At 47.8% G+C, this 18,656-nt stretch overlaps 1 protein-coding gene across 3 annotated transcripts in view; it reads left to right on the top strand.

Annotated features, from left to right (window-relative positions):
* Nucleotides 1–4,498: 4,498 nt before the first annotated feature.
* LOC105494961 (RAD54 like) overlaps nucleotides 4,499–18,656 on the top strand; it is a 35,813-nt gene continuing 21,655 nt past the window's right edge. The window contains exons 1-5 of one of the 3 annotated variants that reach the window (XM_071093760.1): nucleotides 4,499–4,593; nucleotides 5,408–5,494; nucleotides 7,221–7,340; nucleotides 17,175–17,235; nucleotides 18,451–18,586. Coding sequence is in view for 2 of the 3 variants with exons in the window: in XM_011764049.3 (XP_011762351.1) it covers nucleotides 5,302–5,304; nucleotides 5,408–5,494; nucleotides 7,221–7,340; nucleotides 17,175–17,235; nucleotides 18,451–18,586 (407 nt within the window). In the remaining variant the exon portion in view is untranslated. Of the gene's footprint in view, nucleotides 4,594–4,886; nucleotides 5,305–5,407; nucleotides 5,495–7,220; nucleotides 7,341–17,174; nucleotides 17,236–18,450; nucleotides 18,587–18,656 lie in introns of those variants that run through there. The other 2 variants (XM_011764049.3, XM_071093759.1) reach the window with 2 other exon arrangements.

Genomic DNA, 18,656 nt, shown 5'->3' with positions numbered 1-18,656 from the left:
AGTGGTGTGATCTTGGCTCACTGCAGGCTCAACCTCTGGGGCTCAAGTGATCCTCCTGCTGTAGCCTCCCAAGCAGCCAGGACTACAGGAACACGCCACGCCACCACACTTCCATAATTTTTGTTTATTTTTTGTAAAGATGAGGTCTCACTATGTTGCCCAGGGTGGTCTTGAACTCCTGGACTCATGCAATCCTCCTGCCTTGGCCTCCTAAAGTGCTGGGATTACAGGTGTGAGCCACCCAACCTATGAACATCTTTTAGATGCTGTTATTCTGTCTACCACATCCATATATTTACCATTTTTGGTGATCCTCATTCCTTCCTGTAGATTGTTGGGTGACATTTATTTTTATTTTTATGTATTTATTTTTTTAGACGGAGTCTCACTCTGTCACCCAGGCTAGAGTACAATGGGGCGGTCTCTGCTCACTGCAAACTCCACCTCCCAGGTTCAAGTGATTCTACCGCCTCAGCCTCCCAAGTAGCTGGGACTACAGGCGCATGCCACCACACCCAGCTAATTTTTGTATTTTTAGTAGAGACGGGGTTTCACTGTGTTGGCCAGGCTTGTCTTGAACTCCTAACCTTGTGATCCACCCACCTCAGCCTCCCAAACTGCTGGGATTACAGGTGTGAGCCACCACGCCTGGCCTATTTTTATTTTTATTTTTTGGCACAGGGTCTCACTGTGTCACCCAGGCTGGGGTACAGTGGTACAGTCACAGATCACTGCAGCCTCAACCTCCTGGGTTCATTGATCTTCCTTACCTCAGCCTCCTGAGTAGCTGGGACTACAGGCACACACCACCACGCCCAGTTAATTTTTTTTTTTTGGCAGGATCTTGATCTGTCACCCAGGATGGAGTACAAGAGTATGATCTGGGCTCACTGCAACCTCCACTTCCCGGGGTCAAGCAATCCTCCCACCTCAGCCTCCCTAGTAGGTGGGACTACAGGCACACCCACCATGCCTGGCTAATTTTTGTATTTTTTCAGAGACAGCATTTCACCCTGTTACCCAGTCTACTCCTGGGCTCAAGTGATCTGCCCACCTCTGCCTCCCAAAGTGTTGGAATCGTAGGGATGAGCCACCAAGCCTAGCCTGTTATTTTCTTTAGTGTGAAGAATTTTCCTTAGTATTTCAAGTTTGATGGGGATAAATCTACTGTTTTTGTTGATTTTAAATTGTCTGTATTTTGTTTTCATTTTATTTTATTTTTTAATTAAAGGCTGGGCACAGTGGCTGACCCCTATAATCCCAGCACTTTGGGAGGCTAAGGTGGTAGGATTGCTTGAGCCCAGGAGTTTGAGACCACCCTGGGTAACATACTGAGACCTTGTCTCTACAAACAATCAAAAAATTAACTGGACATGGTCATGCATGCCTGTGGTCCTAGTTACTTGGGAAGCTGAGGTGGGAGGCTTGCTTGAGCCCAGGAGGTCAAGGCTACAGTGAGCTGTGATGGCGCCACTGCACTTCAGCCTGTGTGACAAAGCAAGACTCTGTTTGGAAAAAAAAAAAAAAAAGACCTACTGTAATGCCACATCATCTCAATATATAGAATGTTTTCATCCTAGATTGGACACAGTGGCTAATGCCTATAATCCCAGCACTTTGGGAGGCTGAGGCAGAAAGATTAGCTCAGGAGTTTGAAACCATCCTGGGCAACATAGTGAGACCTCCAACTCTACAAATAATTAACAAAATTAGTCAGGAATGGTGGCACATGCCTATGGTTCCAGCTACCTGAGAGGCTGAGGTGGGAGATTGAGCCTGGGAGGTCAAGGCTGCAGTGAGCTGTGATAGTGCCACTGAACTCCAGGTTGGACAACACAGTGAGATCGTGTCTCGAAACTTTTTTCTTATGCCCTTTGCAGAATTTTCCTCTGAAGAACAGCTTTTGTTCTGGCAGGGAGCTAATTTGGCTAGATTTTTAATTCCAAATCAATCATCTGCAGCAGAGGGCAGAAGCTAAAATCTTCATCCAGTTCTACCTTCTACCTGCTGCTTTTTTTTTTTTTTTTTTTTTTTCTGGGTTTCTTGTTACCCCTGCACAAGTATACGTAAGCAGTCAACCAAGGAATTGGGAGGACTTGTCTTACCCAAATGTTGGGGCTCACCCCCTCTGCAACACTCTCCTTTTTAGGATTTCTCCTGTAACTTTTTGGTTGCCCTGCCTGCCTCAAACTCTGTTCCCCGACACCTCAAGGTAATAAAGCTGTGTCTTCACACCAGAGTTCCTTGCAGATTGGGGAATGCCCTAAGCAAGAGGCCACAGCTTCTCTAATCTCACCAGTTGCAGTTGTATTTGGCCACTGTCCAGTGCCCTGGAATAATTGGTTTTTCAAAATATTTTTTTCCCTAGAGTTTGTCATTGTTATTTGTGGGAGGGTTAATCTGACTACATTTATTTGCTATTACTGGAAACTAGAACCAGAAATATTTATTTATTTATTTATTTATTTTTGAAACAAAGTCTCGTTCTGTCATTCTGGCTGGAGTGCAGTGGTGTGATCTTGGCTCACTGCAACCTCCGCCTCCTGAGTTCAAGCGACTCTCCTGCCTCAGCCTCATGAGTAGCTGGGATTACAGGTGCCTGCCACCACGCCCGTCTAATTTTTGTGCTTTTAGTAGAGACAGGGCTTCACCATTTTGGACAGGCTGTTCTCAAACTCCTGACCTAAAGTGATCTGCCCGCCACAGCCTCCCAAACAATTAATACTTAATTAAAACGATATTTCTCTCCAGAATTCTTTGTTTTGAGATAGTGTCTTGCTCTGTCCTCCAGGTTGGAGTGCAATGGCACAATCTCGGCTCACTGCAGCTTGACCTTCCAGGCTCAAGAGATCCTTCCAAGCTCAGCCTCTGCAATAGCTAGGACTACAGCTGTGCACCACCATGCCTGGCTAATTTTTTTGTAGAGATGGGGTTTCTCTGTGTTGCCCAGGCTGGTCTGGAAGTCCTGGGCTCAAGCAATCCTCCCGCCTCAGCCTCCCAAAGTGCTGGAATTACAGGTGTGAGCCACCATGCCCGACCTCAGAATTCTTGATAACCCTGTGAGGATGGCTTAAGCTATAGTCAGGTGTGTGACCTTGGACAAGTTACTAGCCTATCTAGGCCTGTTTCCTCACTTACAAAATGGGGACAAGAATAAACCTACCTCGGCCGGGCGCGGTGGCTCAAGCCTGTAATCCCAGCACTTTGGGAGGCCGAGACGGGCGGATCACGAGGTCAGGAGATCGAGACCATCCTGGCTAACACAGTGAAACCCCGTCTCTACTAAAAATACAAAAAAAACTAGCCGGGCGTGGTGGCGGGTGCCTGTAGTCCCAGCTACTCGGGAGGCTGAGGCCGGAGAATGGCGTAAACCCGGGAGGCGGAGCTTGCAGTGAGCTGAGATCCGGCCACTGCACTCCAGCCTGGGCGGCAGAGCGAGACTCCGTCTCAAAAAAAAAAAAAAAAAAAAAAAAAGAAAAGAATAAACCTACCTCATAGTCATGAGCATTATATGAATTTTTTTATCTTAGAAGCTCAGAAATGCCTGGTGGTAAATACTATATATATATATAGTATATATATATATACCCTTATCATTATTAGTGAGAACCTAGGTTGTGCATGCCGCTGTTGGGTGCTTTACACACATTAATTTACTTGTCAGAATAACCTTCGGGGGGAGGTACTATTCTAATGCCACTTTAGATATGAAGAAACTGACGTTTTGAGAGATTGGATGATTAAATCTAAGACTCCAAACACCACGCTTCCTCCAACGCGGTTTGGCCTTGGAGAGGAAGGCAGCTTCTTTCAAGACATCCCTGAGCGAGAAAGTCGCGTCATCCGGGGACTCCCACTGCCCGAGTCCACCACGTGGCAGTCTGGGCCGAATGCCTCTCCCCACTTTCTGGGTGGGCGAGGCCTGACTCCAACCCCGGCCCTCTGCTATAGACCTGGCACCACTGTAGATGCAATCCAAACTCCCAGAAATGTGCCGCCTTTCATAATCCCCAGTTGTCCACAACAGGTGGTAACTCCTCCGCTGCTCAATGTGGCGTAAATCGTCCCTTCCATAGCTGCGGGACCACAGCTCACCGACCTGGGACAAACGCCCAAGACAGGGGCCGAATTCCAGCTCGCAGGCAGTAATTCTGCCCCGCTCCTCCCCGCCCATTCCAGCTCTTCTAGCCCTGCCCCGCTCCTCTAGCCCAACCTCCCCCCGCTGTTGGCCCCGCCCCTCCCCGCCCAGTCCAGCTCTTCTCGCCCCGCCCCGCTCTTCTCGCCCAACCGCTCACCTCTGATGGCCCCGCCCTTCGCCCCCCACACTCCCCCTCCTGCCCCGTCCCCGCCCCGTCCCCGCCCCTCTCTTCTCGCCCAACCGCCCACCTCTGTTGGCCCCGCCCTTCCACCTAAGTCACGCCTCCTAGTAGGTCAATTTAGCTTCTCCAGCTCCACAGCCCAGACTCCTCATTGGGCGCAGCACTATTCCCGCCTCTTCCTTGGGTCGCGAGGGCCGAACTCATCGAACACAGCCAATGGGTGATACGACAGCAGCGCGGCGGGAGGTTCGATTGACCCGGTCTTGGCGGGTCGGTGAGTCTTGGCGGCTGTTAACGCGCGCTTTGGGAAGAGGAAGGTTGAGAGGGAGGTGCTGGGGTCTGCGTCCATCTCTGTCGCTCTTTTCAGCCCCTCCTGGTATTCCCCTCCTAACCTGGGTCTTTTACAGACCCCGCGTGGCTTCCTGCTCGACCTCCCTGAGTCTTATCCTGGTTTCCACCTCCAGCCCTGGGAAATCTCCTTTCTCCGAACTTGCCCTCCCCACCCAGGCCTCGGACTTTCACCACAGCTTCTCTTTCCTGGCCAGTGATTACCCCCCCCCCACCCCCCCCACCCCCACCCCGCCTCGGCGCGCAACTACCTCCTCCCTTCACCCGGACTGGGACCATCATCCCCACTCCACTCCGCCCAGTCTGGGACCATCATCCCCACTCCACTCCGCCCAGTCTGGGACTCCACCTGCCTCCTCCCCCAGTCCCACACTAATCTCTGCTTGGTCTCTTCTACTTTGGCCTAATCTCTCGTCTCGGCTTACTGAGGACGGACACTCTCACAGTTTGGGTCCAAACCCCAGTTCCTGGACGGAGTCCCGCCATCCATGCCCCCTCTTTAATTAGCCGGTCCTCTCAATAATGTAGCAGCCCCCTCTGCTGATTAGACCCTGGTCCTCCTACACGCTTAGCCGCTGCCTGCTTTTGACCTTTGGCTCATGGGTACTTGACGTTTTAAACTCCTAGGCCCAGGATGGTAAGTGTGGGCCTAGGGGTGACTGGGAGTAGCCCTGGGTCAGGGTCTGACAGGCCTAGGCTGCAGGATCCTTGCAGGCACTGTTTCCGTTCTCCCCTTACAGAGGAGGAGCTTGGCTCCCAGCCAGCTGGCCAAGAGAAAGCCTGAAGGCGGGTCCTCTAAAGATGAAGACTGGCAACCTGGCCTAGTGGTGAGCACTCAAGGGGACAGGGAAGGGGGGTTTTCTGTTTGGGCAGAAAAGAAGCCAGGACTTGGTTTCTAGGGTTACACAGCCAACTCCAGATGCCTCTTTTGTATGTTCAGTAAACTTTTAATGAGTACTTACTATGTGCCAGGCATTGAACAAGATTAATAAAATCTTTGTCCTCAGAGGAGTCACTAGAAGCTAATATAACCTCAGTTTTCCTGGTGGGAAAAGGTATTCTAAAGCAAAAGAGCCGGTTGGATTGGACCTTTTGACTCTGTTTGGAAAAAAGGGCTACACAACAGCAATTAGCAGCCTGCTCTTTTGCTCTTTGTCCCCTGCCCAGTGTCACAGAACAGTAGAGTGTTCTGGGCCTCCCTTAGAGTCCTGGGCTCACTTGGGCCTAGATCTGACAGGTTGGGTCCTTCCAGTCCTTGCTCATACTGAAGTACAGTATATTCTATTTTAGGTTGGGCCCTGTGCGCTGCTTCCTGTTTTGGAGGCTTGCTGGGGCTGGCTATGGGCAGGACCTATGTAAACCAAAATAAATAGGACAGTGCAGCATGGACTTCAGAGAATAAGAGCAGTTCAAGAAGTAGGGGCTTGGCCACTGGAACTTTGAAGGAAGGGATCAGCTATGCAAGGACTAGAAGGCACTTTTTGGCAGGAGCAGTGTGCGAATAAGGTGTGGGGTGGGGGTGCTGGTGTTTGTTTCAGGTGTGTCTGATAGGATCACTGAAGCTTCAAATATCCTGGCAAACTGGCACAAGTGGGTTCTTGCCTAATGGCTTGGTGGGGTTTGCTCAATAGTTGTACCGTGGTGTGCAAGGGGCTCCTCTACCTGTGAAGGAGGCACATTGGCTGCCCCTTGCCACGTACATGGGTCTCAGACTTGAACTTGGGGCAGCATTCTCTGCAGCTGGGTCTGCTGTCACTTGCTGGTTGCTGCTGAAGATGCTTTTTTTTTTTTTTTTTTTTTTTTTTGAGACGGAGTCTTGCTCTGTCGCCCAGGCTGGGGTGCAGTGGCCGGATCCCAGCTCACTGCAAGCTCCGCCTCCCAGGTTTACGCCATTCTCCTACCTCAGCCTCCCGAGTAGCTGGGACTACAGGCGCCCGCCAACCCGCCCGGCTAGTTTTTTTGCATTTTTTAGTAGAGACGGGGTTTCACCGTGTTAGCGAGGATGGTCTCGATCTCCTGACCTTGTGATCCGCCCGTCTCGGCCTCCCAAAGTGCTGGGATTACAGGCTTGAGCCACCGCGCCCGGCCTGAAGATGCTTTTAGTGCCAGTGTCCTCACGGCCATGGGTGGCCTGAGTGGGGAGTGGCCTCAGTGGCCTGGGATTTGAAGGCAGCTGTACTCTTGCCCCTTGGAAACTCAGCGAAGTGTTTGGTTGCTCAATCATTCCATGGAGCTTTTGGAGTGAAGCTTTGGGGCCACCAGGACTCCATGCTGTTGGTAGACTTGCTTTTCATAGGCCCGTTTTATTTACCTTTTCCATTGCCCCTGCTCAGTTTAGGCAGGTTATTTAACCGCATTAAGCTCCAGTTTTATCACCTCTTAAATAAGGATAATAAATCTATATAATAGAGTAGCTATGAAGATGATACATTGTAACACGCATGAAGAATTTAGCACAGTGCCTGGCACTTAATAAGCACTTCAAGTGTTAGTTGCCATTATGGTGATTTCTGTGGTCTTCTAGACTTCACCTTTCCCAATTCTCTCTCCTAGACTCCTAGGAAACGGAAATCCAGCAGTGAGACCCAGATCCAGGAGTGTTTCCTGTCTCCTTTTCGGAAACCTTTGAGTCAGCTAACCAATCAACCACCTTGTCTGGACAGCAGTCAGCATGTAAGCCAGAACTGCAACCTGCATGTATATGTCTGCGCCCAGTCACTCAGCCTAGGTAGACTCCTGTCCCTGTAGACTCCTGTCCCTGTAGACTCCCTCAGTACTTTCTAGAGTGGCCAGAAGACACACATCTGTGGGGGCTTTGGACCTGCCCACAGCTGCTGGGGCCTGCTTAGAGAGGTGTGCCTAACTTGTGCCTGGTTTATAGTAGCTACATGGGCACCAGATATCAGATGGTTCAGATTCCTGAGGAAAGGAGGGTAAAGGAACTAGGATCCTCATGTCAGCTCAGACTCTGACTCTGTATATGACTTTAAGGAGTACCAGAGTCATATATTTCCTGTAGTAAAGTCAAACTTGATCACCACCATGGCAGGTTCTGTGCATTGCCTCATGTAATTCTCACGTTTTAAGATGAGAAAACTGAGTCTCAGAAGGGTTAAGTAATTTGCTCAGAGTGGGTGGAGCAGATCTGCCTAGCTCCAAAGCTTTTCCACTAAGCTTTATGAGTAATGTTTTGAAGGAAAACTAGGAATACATAATGGAGATTAGTCATTTGTGCATTCAGCAAACATTTAAACACAGTTTTGTGGCCAGGCGGGGTGGCTCACGCCTGTAATCCCAGCACTTCAGGAGGCCGAGGTGGGTGGATCACCTGAGGTTAGGAGTTTGAGACCAGCCTGGCCAACATGGTTAAGCCCCTTCTCTACTAAAAATACAAAAATTAACTGGGCACGGTGTCATATGCCTGTAGTCCCAGCTACTCAGGAGGCTGAGGCATGAGAATCACTTGAAACCCGGGAGGCAGAGGTTGCAGTGAGTCAAGATCGTGCCACTGCACTCCAGCCTGGACAAGAGTGAGACTTGGTCTCAAAAAAAAAACCTAACTAAATAAAAACAGTTTTGGGCCAGGCGCAGTGGCTCATGCCTGTAATCCCAGCCCTTTAGGAGGCCAAAGCAGATGGATCACCTGAGGTCAGGAGTTCAAGACCAGCCTGGCAAACATGTTGAAATCCTGTCTCTACTAAAAATACAGAGAAAATTAGCCAGGCATGGTGGTACATGCCTGTAATCCCAGCTACTTGGGAGGCTGAGGCAGAATCACTTGAACCCGGGAGGCAGAGGTTGCAGTGAGCCAAGATCGTGCCATTGCGCTCTAGCCTGGGCAACGAGAGTGAAAATCCATCCCAAAAACAAAAAAAACAACAGTTTTGTGTAATACTTGATAAATATAGATATATCGCATAAGTTATAAAACACAAACACCTGTGAACCCATCAGCCAGGACTAGAACATTGTCAAACCCATAATCCCTTTTCCCTTCTCCAGAGGTAATCACTATCTTGAATTGTATCCATTATCTTTTGCTTTTATGACAGTTTTAGCATACATACAAAAATCACTAATACAGCCTCAGCAACAGAGTGAGACTCCATCTCAAAAAAAATAATCACTAATACATTTTTTAATTGGTTTTATGAACTTTAAAAAATGGTGTTGGGTAGGCGTGTTGGTTCACACCTATAATCCCAGCATTCTAGGAGGCCGAGGTAGGCAGATGGCTTGAGCTCAGGAGTTTGAGACCAACCCAGGCAACATGATGAAACCCCATCTCTATCAAAAATACAAAAAAAAATTAGCTGGGCATGGTGGCGTGTGCCTGTTGTCCCAGCTACCTGGGAGGCTGACATGGGAGGATCGCTTAAGCCTAGGAGGCAGAGGTTGCAGTAAGCCGAGATCGGCACCATTGCACTCCAGCCTGGGTGACAGAGCGAGACCCCGTCTCAAAAGAAAGAAAATGGTATTAAAATGGTGTGTAATCTTCTGGGACTGTTTCATTCAGGATTTATTCGAAGTTGTCCTGTGTAACTACATGGCATAAGTGCAGTTGTGGGAGTGCATAACAGGAGACCTACGGGTCTGGACATTGGGGAAGACCTGCCTCTGAAAGATGTGCTGTTAAGTCTTGAAAGATATGAGGGGTTAGACAGGAGAAGAGAGTGGAAAACATTCTTATTTATTTATTTATTTATTTTTTGAGACGGAGTCTCGCTCAGTCGCCCAGGCTGGAGTGCAGTGGGGCGATCTGGGCTCACTGCAAGCTCCGCCTCCTTGGTTCACGCCATTCTCCTGCCTCGGCCTCCTAAGTAGCTGGGACTACAGGCGCCTGCCACCACGCCAGGCTAATTTGTTTTGTATTTTCAGTAGAGACAGGGTTTCACCGTGTTAGCCAGGATGGTCTCGATCTCCTGACCTCGTGATCCGCCCGTCTCGGCCTCCCAAAGTGCTAGGATTACAGGCGTGAGCCACCGTGCCCGGCCAGGAGTGGAAAATATTCTTTTTTTTTTTTTTTTTTTTTTTGAGACAGAGTCTCACGCTGTTGCCCAGGCTGGAGTGCAGTGGCGCGATCTCGGCTCACTGCAAGCTCCGCCTCCTGGGTTCACGCCATTCTCCTGCCTCAGCCTCCTGAGTAGCTGGGACTACAGGCGCCCGCCACCGTGCCCGGCTAATTTTTTGTATTTTTAGTAGAGACGGGGTTTCACTGTGGTCTCGATCTCCTGACCTTGTGATCCGCCCACCTCGGCCTCCCAAAGTGCTGGGATTACAGGCTTGAGCCACCGCGCCCGGCCAGGAGTGGAAAATATTCTAATAGAAGGAACAGCTTATTGGAAAGCCTGGCAACAATAGAGGCAGGTACTGAAAAGAGAGTGTGGGGAGTTGGGAGATGGTGGTGAGAGATGAGAGTTGGAGAGCTATGCAGAGGCTAAGAGTGGAAGGCTTTTCAGAAGCCATGCTAGGAGAGTCTGGACTAAGGTCATTGAAGAGCTTTAGAAGTGTTTTAAGTGGGGGTGGGAGGTAACAGCAGTGTAGAATATCTTTTGGATGCGGAGAGACTGGAGGTAGGGAAACAGTGAGAAAGCTATTGCAGGTGGCCAAGCAAGAGAGAATTATGCCCTGGACGTGGGTTTTAGGGGAATGGGGAATGGGGAATGGGAAGAAGTAGGTGGATTTTGAGAGATACTTAAAAATGACAAGTGGAAAAACTTGGGATTGATTACATGTGGGGAGAGGGAAAATTGAGGATGAAGTTGGGATTTTAGGCTTGGGCAAGGTAGATGGATGGTGGTGTCATTTGCTGAGATAGGGAACGCAGAAGAGGAATGGCATTTGGTGGGAGGGAGATGGCGGGCACTGTAATCAGGGGGCCCATGAAGTTGAATGTATTATACAAAAGCTATTGTCTTTTAATAGCAAAGTTACAGGAACAGAACAGAAGATAGACAACATTAAAAATGTACTTGCAGGCTGGGCATGGTGGCGCATACCTGTAATCCCAGCACTTTGGGAGGCCGAGGCAGGAGGATCACTTGAGCCCAGGAGTTTGAGACCAACTTGAGCAACGTAGTGAGACCCTATCTCTAAAAAACAATAAATAAATTGGCTGTATGTGGTTGCATGTGACTATAGTCCCAGCTACTCTGGAGACTGAGGTGGGAGGATCATTTGAGCTGAGGAGGTCAAGGGTGCAGTGACACATGATACTGTCACTGCACTCCACCCTGAGTGACAGAGACCCTGTCTCAAAAGGAAAAAAAATACTTGCATATAGGAAAATTCAGAAAAGTATAGTTAATGGGTAGAATCTGCTGTGTGATAAGAATGCTACTAACACTGTTTAGTTGCTGTCAATAAGAAATTGTATTTTAAAAAATCCATTGTCCAGAAGATATGAACAGGTTTGTTTATAATTGTTATAGAATTGAAGTGCTGAAACTTGTTCACTGAAACTTTTTGACTTGTATTAATGCTTTACATCGCTACATTTATATTAAGAATTCACACAAAAGGCCAGGCAAGGTGGCTCACGCCTGTAATCCCAGCACTTTGGAAGGCTGAGGTGGGCGGATCACGAGGTCAGGAGATCAGAGATTGAGACCATCCTGGCTAACACAGTAAAACTCCATCTCTACTAAAAAATACAAAAAATTAGCTGGGCGTGGTGGTGGGCGCCTGTAGTCCCAGCTACTTGGGAGGCTGAGGAATGGTATGAACCTGGGAGGTGGAGCTTGTAGTGAGCTGAGATCGCGCCACTGCACTCTAGCCTGGCGACAGAGTGAGACTCCATCTAAAAAAAAAAAAAAAAGAAAAAGAATTCACACAAAAAATAAAAATGGTGGAAAAACTGCAATACCTGATTTCTGTCCCCTATTTTTCTACTCACAGTGATATACTTAGGTATTCCTTTTTTTTTTGAGACAGGGTCTTGTGCTCTCACCCAGACTGGAGTGCAGTGGTGCTATCTTGGCTCACCACCTTACTTACCTCCATTCTCCTTCAGCTGGAGCTTGGTGAGCTAACACTGCACTTAGAGAGCAATGGTGGTCTTTAATTCCTTTTAAAATCAGAAGAAAGGCCGGACGCGGTGGCTCAAGCCTGTAATCCCAGCACTTTGGGAGGCCGAGACGGGCGGATCACGAGGTCAGGAGATCGAGACCATCCTGGTGAACACGGTGAAACCCCGTCTCTACTAAAAAATACAAAAAAACTAGCCGGGCGAGGTGGCGGGCGCCTGTAGTCCCAGCTACTCGGGAGGCTGAGGCAGGAGAATGGCGTAAACCCGGGAGGCAGAGCTTGCAGTGAGCTGAGATCCGGCCACTGCACTCCAGCCTGGGCGACAGAGCCAGACTCCATCTCAAAAAAAAAAAAAAAAAAAATCAGAAGAAAAATAATACATAGTAATCTAGCCTGATTATACTATTATATTTATCTTTATACCAACGCAGTCTTTTTTGTTTTTGTTTTTTCTTTTTTTTCATAGGGAGTCTTGCTCTGTCGCTCAGAATGGAGTGTGGTGGCGTGATCTTGGTGCACTGCAACCTCCGCCTCCCAGGTTCAGCCTATTCTCCTGCCTCAGCCTCCTGAGTAGCTGGGATTACAGGCACCCACCACCACGCCTGGCAAATTTTTGTATTTTTAGTAGAGACACGGTTTTACCATGTTGGCCAGGCTGGTCTTGAACTCTTGACCTTGAGTGATCTGCCTGCCTTGGCCTCCCAAAATGCTGGTATTACAGGTGTGAGCCGCTGCATCTGGCCTTTTTTTTTTTTTTTAATGGAGGAAGGGGCCCCAAAGGCAAAAGTGCCTGGGGCTCACAAGAGTCATAGTGTGGCCTTGGAGATGAGGACATTAGCCTTAGACATGATGATTTTGAAGTCTCTACAGGAGATCTAGGTCTGCAGTCGTTTGCAAATGTGGATGTGGAGTAAGGTATAACTAGAAATATATCTGGGACTCATTAGCATAGATATATTTTATACCTGTTAAATGGATTGGTGAATGTGTAGTCAGAAGATCTGAGGGCTAAACCCTGAGCCCTGGGGAGCACTGACTTTGTTTTTTTTTTCTGAGACAGGGTCTCGCTGTGTCACCCAGGCTGGAATGCAGTGGTGCGATCACGGGTCACTGCAGCCTCAATCTCAGGCTCGGGTATTGCTGCCACCTCAGCCTCTGGAGTAGCTAGGACCACAGACGTGCGCCACCACACCTGGCTAATTTTTAAATGATATGTAGAGATCAGGTCGCACTATGTTGCCCAGGCAGGTTTCAAACTCCTGGGTTCTAGCAATCCTCCTGTCTTGGCCTCCCAGAGTGCTAGGATTACAGATGTGTGTCACTGCAGCTGGTTGGGAGCACTGAGCTCTGGGAGTGGGGTGAGGGTTAAAAGGCAGAGGAAAAAGAGCTCGTTAGGGGACTAAAGATGAGATCCCGGAAAGGTGGAGAGTAGTGTCATGGAAGTCAAAGGCAGAAAATATTTGAGAAAGAGTGGCCAGCTTCGTCAAGTAAGATACATGTCCATTGGAATTAGGGTCATGTAGGCCATTCGTGATCTTGGCCAGAGTGGAAGGGGCAGAAGACAGGAAGAGTGGGAGGAAAGAAGGGGAGCTATATAAACTTAGTAGAAGTTTGCCTGTAGAGGGGAGGAGATAAGGAATCAAATGAATATTTATTTTTAAGATAGGAGATAATTAAGTCCATTTTAAATACTGGTAAGAGCTAGTAGAGGGAGAGGCTGAGATACAAGAGTGATCAGTCATAACAGAGTGATTCTCTGCAGAAATGGGAAGCTTTAGCCTTGGTGGGGAGGAGGGATGCTGTCATCTATCAGAAGGAAAGATTGATATGAATTATCAGTAACCAAATGAACAGAGAATGAGAGCATGCTCCCTCCCTGCCCCCTCCTATAAAGACTGGTGAGTCACCAGACCAGATCCCTGAAGGTTGGCCATTCTTTTTTTTTTTAATTATTTATTTTTTTAAAATTTTTTTGAGACAGGGTCTTGCTCTATGGCCCAGGCTGGAGTACAGTGGCGCGATCTTGGCTCACTGCAACCTCCGCCTCCCAGGTTCAAGTTATTCTTGTGCCTCAACCCCCCAAGTAGCTGGGATTATAGGTGCCCGCCACCATGCCCAGCTCAGTGTTTTGTATTTTTAGTAGAGAGGGGGTTTCACCATGTTGGCAAGGCAGGTCTCGAACTCCTGACCTCAAGTGACCTGCCTGCCTGCCTTGACCTCCCAAAGTGCTGGGATTACAGGCGTGCACTGTGCCTGGCCAGCCATTCCATTTTGCAGACTGAGCCCTCAGATGTTTTTGGCCAGGGGTCTCCACATTCTTCCTTGCCAGTTATGCAAGCCTTTAGTTCTCCTTGCAGAACCTATGGTTCCTGTGTTCTATTGAAAGTCTTTTTAAATTTGGAGCATACATTCTTGGATACTCAGAGCCTCAAATCTAGCCTTCTATACTGATAATTTTGAAAATATTTCTGTTTTAGAATTGATGCCATATTAAAAAGAAAATTAGGGTCCATCTCCTTTTCCTCTCATTTGACTTAAGAGTAGCTTTTTTGGCCGGGCGCGGTGGCTCAAGTCTGTAATCCCATCACTTTGGGAGGCCAAGACGGGCGGATCACAAGGTCAGGAGATTGAGACCATCCTGGCTAACACGGTGAAACCCCGTCTCTACTAAAAAACATACAAAAAACTAGCCGGGCGAGGTGGCGGGCGCCTGTAGTCCCAGCTACTTGGGAGGGCTGCGGCAGGAGAATGGCGTAAACCTGGGAGGCGGAGCTTGCAGTGAGCTGGGATCCGGCCGCTGCACTCCAGCCTGGGCGACAGAGCGAGACTCTGTCTCAAAAAAAAAAAAAAAAAAAGAGTAGCTTTTTTTTTTTTTTTCCTTTGAGGCAGGTCTTGCTGTCACCCAGGCTGGAGTGCAATGGTGTAATCATAGCTCACTGCAGCCTTGAACTCCTAGGCTCAAGTGATCTTCCCGCCTTGGCCTTCCGAGTAGCTGGGACCGTGTGCCACAGTGCCTGGGTAATTTTTAAATTTTGTTTAGGGGGTGTGTCGGGCGGGGTCTCACTACGTTGCCTTACACTGGTCTCAAAATCCTGGACTTAAGCGGTCCTCCCACCTCAGCCTCCCAAAGTACTGAGGTTATAAGCATGAGCCACTGCACTGGCCAAGGGTCCTTTTTGTTAGCATCTTTCATAATGATTATCATTGCTGTTCATAGTTACAGCCATGCTAATCAAAAATAGTAAAGGCTGGGCATGATGGCTCATGCCTATAATCCCAGCACTCTGGGAGGCCAAGGTGAGAAGATCCCTTGAGCCAGGACTTAGAGACTGCAGTGAGGTATGATCACCACTACTGTACTCCAGCCTGGGCAACAAAGTGAGACCCTGTCTGTTTTAAAAAAAAAAAAAAAAAAAGTGTCAATAAAGGATTTTATTCACATGCAAAGAAGTTTGCAAATAAACAAAAGCATTTGAGTTTTTTGCCAACTTTGCCCTCATGTTATGTTACTTAGTGTGATATTGTCATAGTGTGATATTGTCATGTTATTTAGTGTGATAAGGAAGTTCATTTCTACATACTCGTTTTCTGTCTTCTAATATCACAAAAAAAAATTCATTACTTTTTTTTAATTGAAAGTACATTTGAGGCCAGTTGCGATGGCTCATTCCTATAATCCCAGTACTTTGGGGGGCCAAGGTGGACGGATCACTTGAGGTCAGGAGTTCAAGACTAGCCTGGCCAACATGGTGAAACCTTGTCTCTACTAAAAATACCAAAATTAGTGAGGTGTGGTGGCGTGTGCCTGTAGTCCCAGCTACTTGGGAGGCTGAGGCAGGAGAATTGCTTGAACCCGGGAGGCAGAGGTTGCAGTGAGCTGAGATTGCACCATTGCACTCTAGCTGGGTGACAGAGTGAGACTCTGTCTCCAAAAAAAAAAAAAAAAAAACCCAAAAAACAAATAAAGTACATTTGAGTTTCTAGACATTTATGATGTGTGAAGAAATGAGTCAGAAAACAAAGGTAAAAATATCAGGGCAGGCTTGCTTTTTTTTCCTACTAGACTATGTTTTTTGCTAGAAGGGACATATTTTCATTACTGCTTTTTCCACTAATATATTCCCATTAAAACTACCTTCAGAGTCTCTGCTCTTTATTTCTCTTTGATCTCTTGGGTTCCAGCTCTGGTTTTGTTGAGGTTCATAGGCCATCACAGTTCCGCAAAGGGCTCAGGTGTGTGTGGACCAGAACTTCCATGGGAGCTGTCAGAAGTAGTTCAGAGTTAATTTTTCTGCCTTCTCTACTCCTGCCCCAGCCCCATAGCCCACGGAATAATGCTGGTTCAAGGCAGAAGTGCTTGTAGAGAGGCTTCTTGCCCTTAGGTGGAGGAGTCACCAGTGCTACCTCTCTAGGACCCACATGTCTACCTGCTGTCACCCTTGTCCCACTTGCTTTTTCTTAGTGTTGGGCTTAGCTTCTCTCTCATGTCCCTTTCTCATGTTCCTTCTCTTGTGCTTTACATGGCAGGAAGCTGCTGGGTCTGGGCTGATCTGTATGGCTGTACTCAGACTGGGTGAGAGGCCACATTGCCTACTGAGTACAAGTAAGGACCCTAGAACCAGGAAAGTCCTGCGTTTATAATGGCTTTGTGATTTGAGAAAGTGACTTAATCACCCTGAGCTTCAGTTTGCTCATCTGTAAAATGGGAACACCAGTAATATATGGACCTCATACAGCTATTGGGATTAAATGGTAACATGAATGCAAGAGGCTTAGCTCTGTGTCTAGCATACATTGGTAGCCATCATTATTTTTATTTATATTTTTAAATATATATTTTAAAAATAGAGATAGGGGTCTTGCTATATTGCCCAGGCTGGTCTCGAACTCCCAGACCTAAGTGATCCTCCTGCCTTGGCCTCCCAAAGTGTTAGGATTACAGGTGTGAGCCACCATGCTCGGCCTGGTGTTGTTAATATTATTTTATTAATACTATGGCTCCCATTTCCCCTACTATCACTACTCTTTGATGAGCTGTTTAGTTCCCAAGGAGGCTGATGTGAGTATTAGATATATTAGGCAGAACTGATGTGGCCAAAAAAAAAAAAAAAGAATTGTGAGGTATGTGAGGTATGCTTGGGAAGGTGTAGCCCTATATGACAGTGGTTAAACCCAGACATTGGAATTCTCTGTTATTACTCGGGTTGGCTAAGTCTGTGGTAGTTGCTTTCCAAGGTGCTATACCCTAGGGAAGAGCTAGGTATGTTCACTGGCATCTTTAATGAGTGAATGGTTTCATGGGTTCTAAGCTTCATGGTTGACTGGGGCTGGGCCCTTCTGCTATCCCTGGATACTTGTAGAACCTTACATAAAGCCTCGAAGATGGATGCTGTTGTACCAAACCTAATGTGAAGCATATCATGATATTGTCTCGTAACATCTCCAGTCAGTCCTGAATCCCTGTTTCTCCTTTCTTTTTAGGAAGCATTTATTCGAAGCATTTTGTCAAAGCCTTTCAAAGTCCCCATTCCAAATTATCAAGGTAAAATGGAGGTCTTTCTATTTTTGAAATCAGTCATATGTATGTGTGCCTGAATAAATTAAAAACCTGCTTTTGTAAATACAAGCTTAGCTGGGAATTGAAGGTGCCAGTCCAGCAGTGGCTGTGTTTGGGGTGACCCTCCTGAGGCCTGCATGAAAACTGTGTTAGCCTCAGTAACGGCTGCCAAGACTAACTGCCCCTCATCTTCTTGGTAGAGGTGTCCCAGTGCTCAGAAAGTTCCTGGTGGGCCAAGATGGCTGATGGACCTGGGCTTCATTCAATCCAAGTGCATTCAGTAGCATCTCTTTTATGACGCTGACTATGTGGGAGGCCTAAATTCTGTTAAGGTTTTTTCCCTGTCTCATATAGGGTACAGCATGATGCTAAAACCGGGGCTTGGAGGAGTAGGGAGGCCAGCTTTCTCTCTCTCTCTCTCTTTTTTTTTCTTTTTTAAAAATTTAATAGAGATAGGATTTCACTATGTTGACCAGGCTGATCTCGAACTCCTGGGCTCAAGCGATCCTCCCACCTCGACCTCTCAAAAAGTGTTGGGACTACAGGCTTGAGACACTATGCTTGGCTGTGGCCAGCTCTCAGGAGCTCTCAGAAAGCTCTATGAAAGCCCCATTTAGAATTTCAGGCCTTCCCAGGATTGTGTTGAGTTGAAATGAACCAGACCTGGCACCTCAGAAGTTTGTAATGGAATGGGAGAAATAAAACAGGAAAAGCTCTGATTCAAAGCAGAATAATTCTGGGTGTGGTGGTTCACACCTGCAATACCAGCACTTTGGGAGCCCAAGGCGGGCAGATCACCTGAGGTCAGGAGTTCAAGACCAGCCTGGACAACATGGTGAAACCCTGTCTCTACGAAAAAAATACAAAAATTAGCCAGATGTGGTGACGGGAGCCTATAATCCCAGCTTCTTGGGAGGCTAAGGCAGGAGAATTGCTTGAACCCAGGAGGCAGAGATGGCAGTGAGCCAAGATTGTGCCATTGCACTCTAGCCTGGGCAATAGAGTGAGACTCCATCTCTAAAAAAAGCAGAATGGGATAATGGTCGTGTAGAGATGCCCAAACTGAGTTTGGAGGCATTCTCAGAGAGAGAGGGTCATATGGGAGCTCAAGAAATGTTATGTGAAGAACAAGTATTTGAGTTGGGCTTGCTGGAGCTCCTAAACATAGGTTCAGGTGATGGAATGATTATTGGTTTGTAGGTCCTCTGGGCTCTCGGGCATTGGGCCTGAAAAGGGCTGGGGTCCGCCGGGCCCTCCATGACCCCCTGGAAAAAGATGCCTTGGTTCTGTATGAGCCTCCCCCGCTGAGTGCCCACGACCAGCTGAAGCTTGACAAGTATGTGCACTGGTATTTTGTAAGCAGTTCTGGTCCTCTGTACATGCATGCATACTTGGGAGGGTAGAGG

Source organism: Macaca nemestrina, chromosome 1 (genome assembly GCF_043159975.1).
Source record: "Macaca nemestrina isolate mMacNem1 chromosome 1, mMacNem.hap1, whole genome shotgun sequence".
Taxonomy (NCBI): domain Eukaryota; kingdom Metazoa; phylum Chordata; class Mammalia; order Primates; family Cercopithecidae; genus Macaca; species Macaca nemestrina.
This window is presented reverse-complemented; position numbering and strand designations above follow the sequence as displayed.